The sequence below is a fragment of the Mandrillus leucophaeus genome, unplaced genomic scaffold (assembly GCF_000951045.1).
Source record: "Mandrillus leucophaeus isolate KB7577 unplaced genomic scaffold, Mleu.le_1.0 Scaffold83, whole genome shotgun sequence".
NCBI lineage: Eukaryota > Metazoa > Chordata > Mammalia > Primates > Cercopithecidae > Mandrillus > Mandrillus leucophaeus.
In genome coordinates this window covers 2,078,940-2,089,394 of record NW_012109030.1, presented here as the reverse complement: position 1 = coordinate 2,089,394, position 10,455 = coordinate 2,078,940, and the positions used below count along the sequence as shown (strand labels likewise).

General features: G+C 42.8%; 1 protein-coding gene across 2 annotated transcripts in view; it reads right to left on the bottom strand.

Moving 5' to 3' along the window:
• Nucleotides 1-10,455, bottom strand: part of ITGA8 (integrin, alpha 8) — a 221,353-nt gene that overhangs the window by 43,533 nt on the left and 167,365 nt on the right. For both annotated transcript variants that reach the window (XM_011968109.1, XM_011968110.1), the window contains one exon: nt 2,996-3,124. In XM_011968109.1, coding sequence (XP_011823499.1) covers nt 2,996-3,124 — 129 coding nt within the window. The remainder of the gene's footprint in view (nt 1-2,995; nt 3,125-10,455) is intronic.

Below are 10,455 nucleotides of genomic sequence, written 5' to 3'. Positions count from 1 at the left end.
ACTTACAAGCACGGGGAAAGGGTGAAGGAAAAGCAAAAACCTTCTTCGCATGGCAGACAGGGAGACAGAGAGCAAAGGGGGAATTGCAAATCCTTTCTTAAACTTTAATTTTTCAGTTATGTAAATCAAGCATATGGGTTTCCATTCTACAGATGAGAAAATCGGGGATTCAATTTCTTGAGCACTGATTTCCTTTCTTCAGTGACAGCTACTTTAAATTATTTCAGTGTCATAACTGGCTGGAGCAGTTCTAGTCCTCAAAGCATCCTTGAATGTTGTCATAAAAAATGGCTGCTTTTATTTATTTATGTCATAACATTTTATTTTGAATTCAGCAGGTCCGGCGGCTAATGAATTTGGTCACTACCAACACTATCTTTTAAATGGCTTGCAATATATCATTGGCTTATAATTGGATTTAGGATTCAGAGCGTTTAGGTTAAGAACACATAGAAGGGCACACCATGGAGCATTTTAGACGGCGATTCCAAAAGCTATTAGTATTGTCTGTGATGAGTTCATTCACTGTGTCATTCACATGTTTGCTCAACAGATGAGCTGGTATTATGCTACATGTTGAGAAAACAATACTGAGAAACCAAAACATGCTACCTACCCTAATGGGCTGTCAGGACTGCAGACAGGGAGGGAAGGCGGATGCTCCCTTAGGCCAGTGCACTGTGGCACCTGGACAAGTCTAGGAGCTATTCAAAGTTTCTGGGATGAAGCCACTCTGGAGAGGGTCGGCAGCATAGGTAGGTTAGGTGTCTGAAGGCTTTCAACCCAGCCAGGACTGTGACTGCTGCCCCTGTAGAAAGAACTCTAGCACCCTCCTTGGTTCAGGCTTTTCCAGTTCTACCTCCACCTTCCCTTTCTTATTACTCATTTGCCCTGAGGCCTTCTGCCAAGGGTTTCTCTCTCTCTCTCTATTTTTTTTTGGAGACCAAGTCTCACGCTTGTCTCCCAGGCTGGAGTGCAGTGGCATGATCTCAACTCACTGCAACCTCCACCTCCCGAGTTCAAGCGTTCAAGCGATTCTCCTGCCTCAGTCTCCTGAGTAGCTGGGATTACAGGTGCCTGCCACCACGCCTGGATAATTTTTTTTTGTATTTTTAGTGGAGACGGGTTTCATCATGTTGGCCAGGCCAGTCTGGAACTCCTGACTTCAGGTGATCCATCCACCTTAACCTCCCAAAGTGCTAGGATTACAGGCTGAGCCACAACGCCCAGCCAGGTCTCTCTCTTTGGCTTGCTTCTTTGGATGGACAACCCTGGACTTATCACTGTGGCCTTTGATTCAGTATCACCACAAATCACTACATCTTGGACTGAGCTTCTGAACTGCAGCTTTGGGGCAAGAAGTACCTGCTTGGTCTGTCCCCCCAATACCAGACCCAGTGTTCCCAGCCTGTCCCTGCTCTAAGCACGGAATGTTTGTTGTCTTGCTTTATCTTTATTATATATATATATATTTTAATTTTTATGGTTATATAGTAGGTGTATATATTTATAGGGTTTATGAGCTATTTTGATATAGGCATACAATGTATAATGATCACATCAGGGTAAATGAGGTACCAGCACTTCAAGCATTCATTTCTTTGTGTTACAAATGTTCCAATTATGCTCTTTTAATTATTCTTAAATGTAAAATAAATTGTTGACTATAGTCACTCTGTTATGCTATCAAACAATAGATCTTATTCATTCTATCTAACTATATTTTGTACCTGTTCATCATCCCCACTTCCCTTGTTTGCTTGCTTTTGAGAAGGGTATTAGCTTCTGAGGTGATCTCTGGTTACTTCTGCATAGCTGGAGAATGTGCATGTAGCTTCCTACTTTCCATGGAGATGGTCTACAGAGGACAGATAAACCCTGGCATTCACTTTGAGGGTGAATGGTCAGGGAAGAGGCTGTGTATTCACATGAAAACATAAAGCACTAGAAGCTGCCGTAATAGGATGAGTGGAGAATAAAATCAAAAACGCTGACTCTGACCAGGTGTAGTGGCTCACGCCTATAATTTCAGCACTTTGGGAAGCCGAGGTGGGCAGATCACTTGAGGTTAGGAGTTTGAGACCAGCCTGGCCAACATTGTGAAACCTCATCTCTACAAAAATGCAAAAAATAGCTGGGCGTGGTGGCATGTGCCTATAGTCCCAGCTACTCGGGAGACTGAGGCAGGAGGATTGCTTGAATCCTAGAAGCAGAGGTTGCAGTGAGCTGAGATTGTACCACTGCACTCTAGCCTGAGTGACAGAGCGAAACTCTCTCTCGAAAAAAAAAAAAAAAAAAAAAAAAAAAAAAAAAAGTGCTGCCTCATGAACACTGAAGATAGTATTGCTAAGCGCTGACTAAGCTCAGGCTTAAGCTGCCACAGACCCCAGTGCTATGACTCAGCAGGAGTTTTGGCCCAGGAAACCTGAACACAGTATTCCTTTTTAAAAAGTAGGGACTGCGTCTTGCTATGTTGTCCAGGCTGGTACCAAACTCTTGGCCTCAAGGGATCCTTCCACCTCAGCTTCCCAAAGTGCTGGGATTACAGGTGTGAGCCAAAATACCCAGCCCTGAACGCACCATTCTTGTCTCTTCCAGATAATCAGAAGACTCTGAGATTCTGGGACAGGTGCAAAACCCCAAGGGTCCACGCTCACTTCAAACTACCGCAGCCCAGCATCTATGCACAGACTAACAACGGAAACTGTATGTTCCTGAAATGGATTGAAGGCCACAGTTGATGTTTTCACCATTATTCTCCAAAGTGGCCTCCATGGCAGCTTTAGAAAAGTGAAAAGGTTATATTGCAAGTGCTCCTTAATTCTTACAGGAAAGTTGCTTTTCATTCTCGAGATAAATACTGCCAAAAAATGTTAGGAATATCTGAGCAGTGAAGGAGACTAAGAACAATCCTTGAAGTTAAAACCATCTGTATTTGGGAGTTCTATCCAATCCACTCATTTCCCTCAGTTCTATGCACACTGGCATAACTCACCAGTATTTTTGCAGGGCTCTGTCTGTGGAATTCGACCACGGGCACATCCCTCTTCCTGACAAGATGAGGAATGGTAGAGTTTCGCAAAAAGGCGCTGAGCTCAGGGGTGTCCTCCGGGGAGGCAGCAGGCTGCAAAAGAAAGTGGGAGATGCCACACACAATTGCGTGAACAATTGTTACATTTTCATTAGCCTTGAACTCTAGGCAAATTTTTTTTTTCTGAGTGGAATATGATTCACATGAGAATCCAGTCATGTGATTACCAGCAGTGTGTTTGACAGTGATGTGACCTGCACGCACAAGGAACAAGCTTTTCCACTCTTCGATGACAAGAATTCATGAAGCATGGGGAATGCATTCCTGGGAAGTTTATCTTGCAAGGAGAAGATGTGAAGCAGAAGTCATTTCCCCATAAAGATAGAAAACGTGCAAGTGACATTTCAGACATGAGCCATCCTTCTCTCATTACTTTCTTCTCATTGTAGAGCAGGGCCAGTTAAACTGAGGAATGTTCTGTATGGGGAGATGAATCCTGAGGTGATAGAAAAGTGAGGTGCCAACCTCATTTGGGGAAACAGCCTGATGTGGTCAAGGACCCAACCTCCACATGGCTGAACCCCACGTTCCTGCACTCCTTTAGGAGAAAACTCTGCCTTGATGAAAATGACTTTTCCAAAGCATGCTACGTGCTCACTGTGCCACAGTGGCGTCTGTTTTCAGCCCCGAGTTTATTTTGCAAATGTCCTAGAACTTACTATTTTATCTCAGGTTCCATGCTGGGTCCATCTGCTGGCTGGATAAATATTTTGAGACTTCCAGTAAATCACGCAGAATATCCCACTGACATTCTTTATTTTAGACCCACTGAATACAAAGACCTAATTTTCTGCACCCCACTCCCACCCTTGAGAATTATGATTTCTCTTACACAGTTTCTCTTTGTAGTCACAGGAGCAATAATAGCATGCCCATCTCTATGGAATGATGAAAAGAAATTTCTACATTGCAGATGTAGGCTGCATCACAAAAGACGAAATAAGAGTGCTCGGTATGTCATAAAAACCTGGAAAAACCTACCAGACAAACAGAAGAATGGAGTCCAGACACCCTAGCGTGGCACACACAGGTCCTCACGTGCTGGTCTTGGCCAGTTTCTCCAGCCTCTTCTCTGACCAAGAACCCTAGGTCCCCCACTCCAGCATGCTAACCTGCTCTCCACTCCTGACAGCCACAGGCACACTCGCCAAGCCTCTGATGTTCTGCATGTCTGGTCTGGGGCCCATCTGTGCCTATCCGGCTGCACCTCAACTGCCTGCTAGCTGGTCTGCATTGCCAGATGAGAAAATGCAAAACACAAAGCAGAGAGTCACTTAGAGCCTCCCAGGAAACAGGGAGACGAAGATAATCTGGAGAGGAAAGCTAAGGCAGGGAGATCAGATGTAGGAGGTAATCCAGGGAAGTGTGGCTTTTATAGAAGCCCAAGGAAAAGAAAGTTTGCAAAAATAAGACAGTGACAAAGAATGCCAAATCCTGCAGAGGAGTAAAGGGCAAAGACCTTTATGCACTGAACTTGGCAATTTTGTCACGGCCTTTGCAGGGACATGGATGGAACTGGAAGCCATTATCCTCAGCAAACTAACACAGGGACAGAAAAACCAAACACCGCATGTTCTCACTTATAAGTGGGAGTTGAACAATGAGAACACATGGACACAGGGAGGGGTATATCACACACTGGGGCCTGTCGGGGTAGGGGGTAGGGGGAGGGAGAGCATCAGGAAAAATAGCTAATGCATGTTGGGCTTAATACTTAGGTGATGGGTTGACAGGTGCAGCAAACCACCATGGCACATGTTTACCTATGTAACAAACCTGCACATCCTTCACAAGTACCCTGGAACTTAAAATTAAATTAAATTAAAAAAAAATTATGGGCTAGGCTTACACCTATAATCCCACCACTTTGGGAGGCCAAGTCAAGAGGATCTTGGCTTGCGGCCAGGTGTTTGAGACCAGATTAGGCAACATAGTGATACCTCATTGCTAATTAAAAAAAAAAAAAATAGCCAATGTAGTGGTACAAGCCTATAGTCCCAGACACTTGGGAGGCTGAGGCAAGAGGATCATCTAAGCCCAGGAGTTCAAGGCTGCAGGGAGCTATGATCACGCCACTGAGTTCTCAGCCTGAGCAACAGAGTGAGGCCCTGCTCCTAAAAAAATAAAAATACAAAAGAACAAAATTATAGATGTCATTTTATCAGAAGAGATTGGTGGAGGCAGAAATTTAACTGCAGTAGCTCAAGAGTTAATGGATTTTAACAAATGGATAATTATTTTAAAAGATACAAAATTAAATCCTTCTGTTGTTTTTATATTAAATTCCCTATGGCTCAGAGACAAGGTGAGCCTTGTCCCCCAAATAAGGCATGAAAATGAAATATTGCTCTTTGTAGCAACGCTATTTATAACAGAGAAGAAAAACAGTAGCTTAACACTTTGTAGGCATATACAGATTACTGATTAAATAAGTTATGATATATTTATACAGAAGACTACTGGACAGGTTTTAAAAATGATGACATGAAGCTCCATTGGAATTTAGAAAGATACAATATATTTGCAAGGGGAAAAGACAGGTTTACAACAGCATATGTAGTAAGATTGTATTTTTAATAAAAATGGATGTATCTGATATTGTAGATCTATAAGTAGAAATAATCTGGAAGGGCGGTCCTCAAAGTGTTACAGTGGTGGAGATCTGATGATACTAAGGGAGTTTTGCTTATTTCTTTTTAGGTATGATAATAATGTTATAGATTTTAAAAGGATCTCCTTATTTATTTTTCATTTTTATAGACAGGGTCTCACTGTGTCTGTCAGGCTGAAGCACAGTGGGTACAATCGCAGCTCATTACGCAGACTGATCCTCCTGCTTTAGCCTCTCAAATAGCTAGGACTACAGGCACATCCTGCCACACCTAGTGAATTTCAGTTTTGTAAAGACAGCGTCTTGCTGTGTTGCCAAGACTGGTCCTGAACCCCTGGGCTCAAGTGATCCTCCTGTCTCAGCCTCCCAAAACATTGAGACTACGGGCATGAGCCACTGTGCCTGGCCAAGCCTCCTTATTCATTGGCAATATATATAATAGTAAAATGTTTACGGATGAAGTGGAAAAATAAGTTAATTCATAAATAAATGGAAAAAATAACAGTAAACAGGTGGTAACACTATTAGATATTGAAAATGCTCTTCTTTATGTTTTTACATATTAGCTGATATATTCTTATGATGAACATTTAGTATTTTTAACATAAAAATTATGAACAATGTACAAAAATGTAAAATTGTATTGTAAAAAAAGTAAATGAGAAATGAAAAAGTAGGGATAGCAAGCACAGCTTGGCTGTAAATGGAAGGGGAAAGAGGTCCGTTCTTGGAAGAGAATACAGAGTGAAATTACTGCATTTACTGTTTGTTTTGAAGATGGGAGAAATTTAACAAAGTTTATAGAACCCAAGGAATGCCCAAGGAGAGAAGAAGAGGTTGAAGATACGGGAAATGGGGATACTTGATGTAGCAAAGTTAATTCATGGAGCTGGAAGAATAATCCTCCTTTCTCTGGAAGTGTTGGAAAGAAATTGAGGATGGAAGAGAGATGATTAGGAGGTGTGTGGAAGGCTGGGGTGGTGTGTTAGTCCATTCACACACCTCTATAAAGAACTGCCCAAGACTGGGTGATTTATAAAGGAAAGAGGTTTAATTGACTCACAGTTCTGCCTGGCTGGCAAGGCCTCAGGAAACTTACAATCATGGCAGAAGGTGAAGGGGAAGCAAGGCACCTTCTTCACAAGGTAGCAGGAGGGAGAATGAACACAGGAGAAACCACCAAACACTTATAAAAACATCAAATCTCGTGAGAACTCACTCACTATCACGAGAACAGCATGGCGGAAACCATCCCCATGATCCAATTACCTCCACCTGGTCTCTCCCATGACACGCGGGGATTATGGGGATTATAATTCAAGGTGAGATTAGCCTAACCCTAGCAGGTGGGGAGGGGTTTGGGATGGGGAAATGGATCATTCCTAACAGTAATGATAGAGCTATTGCCTAGGAAGGACAGAGAGCGTGGTGAAGGTTTAGACAAGGCAACGAGGAGGATGGGGAGGAGCGATCATCACAATGGCAGATGCCCCTGCAAAGCTGGTGGCTCCGTGAACGTGCGCTGACATCCATCTGTCATGGCGCCATCAGGCTATGGGGTAGAGAAGCCAGGCTGTGGGACTGTGCATGCATGACTGAGATTTTCAGGGCAGGGGCTTGGAAGGATATTAGGAACAGGAGGTTATGGGGGCTTGTAAAAGCGTGTTTCAAGTAACGCATCGTGGAGTCCAGGCTTGGCAGAAAAGAAGGTATGGCCAGAGGAAGTCCTGAAAGTGGGTTGGGGTAACTGTGTCAGAGAAAGCATTTATACCAAGGAAGAAAAATTTTCTTGAAGAGAACAAGTGAGACCATCATAAAAATAGGAGATTGAATTGGAGGAGAAAGGAAAGTTGAGTTGAATGTCTTGGAGGCAGGGTAGTTTGAGGTGTTGTTGAAGACCAGTGGCAGAAACCCTAGGAGGTGGAGTGCATGGACCTGAGGGGAGGCCTTGGATATCCCAGCCCTGTGGGCGCTGGGACATCCCAGAACCATGGAAGAGCCTGGCACAATAAGGAGGAGGGGAAGTCCCACAGTTGATCTAGGTTGCTGTTGTGGTTTGGGTATTTGTCCTCCCAAATCTCATGTCGAGTTTTAATTGCCAATGAGGGAGGTGGGGCCTGGTGGGAGATGCTGGGGTCACGAGGATGGATCCCACATGAATGGCATGGCCATCGCATTGGTGCTAAGTGAGCTTCCACTGTGAGTTTAAAAGTGTGTAGCACTCCCTGCCCCACCCATCCTCTCTCTCTTGCTTCTGCTTTCACCATGTGAAGTGCCTGCTCCTCATTCTGCCTTCTCCATGAATAAAAGCTCCTTCGGGCCTCCCAGAAGCCAGGCAGGTGCCAGCTCCATGCTTCCTGTACAGCCTGCAGAACCGTGAGCCAATGAAACCTCTTTTCTTTATGAATTACCCAGTGTTAGGTATTTTTAGCCAGGCAAGAATGGCCTAATACAGATACTCAATGATCAAGGATCTGATAGAACAGTTTTTATGGCATAAGATAAAATGTGAGCTTAGACAGAAAATTAAGAATTGTGGAAATCGCTTGCTAAAATTCTCTCATATGTTTTCTATCATATACTAGGTGGGCGTGCATGTAGATTGTGCTTTGAGATGAATCATGTGAATTCTTTTATAGGTCATTGACAGTTATGTTACAGAGGTTAACTCTGTAGTTAACCAAACTACAGAGAAGAGGCACTATAAAAAATGAAAGACTGACTCTTTATTCCCAAGCTATAGCCTATTATTATTATTATTAGCAGTAAGCAGTAATAGTAGTGGTAGTGGTAAAACAATAGCCCGAACAGCCAGGTGCAGTGGCGCACGCCTGTAATCCCAGCGCTTTGGGAGGCTGAGGCAGGCAGATCACATGAGGCCAGGAGTTCAAAACCAGCCTGGCCAACATGGCAGAACCCCATTTCTACCAAAAACGTAAAAATTAGCTGGGCTGCTGGTGGTGCACACCTGTAATTCCAGCTACTCAGGATGCTGAGGCAGGAGAGTTGCTTGAACCTGAGAGGCAGAGGCTGCCGTGAGCCGAGACAGTGCCACTGCATTCCAGCAGTCTGGGCGACAGAGTGAGGCTGTCTCCAGGAAAACAAAAACCAATACCCCGAAGAAAACTCTTTAACTTCCGGTGTGGTTTCATCAGATGTATCTTGTGTACAAATAAAGAACATGTCCTATTGGGGTAAATCGTCATTCACAAATATTTGTAAGTGGTCTCTCAATAAATACAGGGCTTACTTTGAGCTAGAGAATGACAGCATCGTGTGGCAGGGGTTGATGGAATACATCTCTGTATTTTGCGACACTGTTTTACAAATAGAGGAATGCCACTCTTACACACCATAGTCAAAAGGTCTCCAAATAGCTTGCAAACCAGCTTTCTGAAATGACATTCCAGAAATTATTTAAAAACAAAACAAAACAAAAAGGAAGAAGTTACCCAAGAAATCTAAACAACAGTTAAAGCCCATTTTCTACATGAACATTTGGAGTCTCTTTCACAGTTGACAATGAACCTCCAGGCCATGGTTTTCCACTGAGGGTGGAGGACGCTAGCCTCTTAGCATCCATGATAGGCAGACAGTTCCCAGGACAATTTGTTAAGTGCTAGGAGAAGCTGGTGGTAACCACTAAAGTGTCTTCTGCAGAACAAATGAAAATGACTTCTTTCTGCATAAGGAAATAATTGTTGGTAAACATATTTCTTTCTACAGCTGCTACTCAGAATTTAGCCCAACAGGAATTTTCTATTTTCATAATCTTTACCAAACTCTTCACTGTGTCATAAGTTTAAATTTATGGATTAAAGGGATACTGTGCAGCCAGAATGTGCAATACAGTCGGAAATGCAGCATTTGAAGAAAGGTAGTTGGGTGAAATCAGATTAAGGGCCCTGTGAACCCAAACAAAAGCAATGCACACTATCTTTTTCTTGTTTGTAATTTGTTTTTGGATTTCAGATATTCCTAGCACACAAAAAACAACAGACAACTCTCATGTACTTCGCCTATAATTAAACCGAAGTGGAGACAAGCCTGGGGGGGCAGTCCACCATGTAATTTTCTTTAAGACATGAATGTTGAGGGTTTGTAGGGAAAGAAAAACCCCACTTTTTTTAACCTCCTGAAAAGTTCATACAAAGCATAACTAAAAGAATCAACTCACTCTGCTGGTGATGTTGAAGCTTTTGTTAGTATTTGAACATGGTGTTTTTACATTCCAAAATATATATGCAAACCTGAAGACCATCTCAAAGAGAAGGTAAAAATCTCAGACTGTATAATTCTTTTTGGTGGTCGAGAATTGGATCTTCAGGCACTCTTAAAAAGGCGAATACAATTCTTCTATCAGAGGTAGCATTCCCATAAGAAAGAGAAAGCCTACTTAGGACAGACTGACCAGGTCCAGGGGTAAGCCATAGATGTCACTAGCACGTCACAATCGGAGAGGAAGTAAATTAAAATTGACTACTCTTCTCCTGATCAGACCTTCTAAAATAATAAACAGTTAAGTTTTTTTGTTTTTGTTTTTCCTGGGAGGAGAGTTTGTAGAAGACAGCTGAGTATCGAAGGGGCAAGTAACAGCCATCAAATAATGCTTTAGCTAGGACATAGATTACGGTTCCTGTGGTCAAGGCTGTCAAAATGATTCCACAAAGAAATCAGGAGTTAATGGCAAAGATATACTAAATAATCTTCTTCCTTTCATGTCTTGATTTTTTTTTTTTTTTTTTTTTTTTTT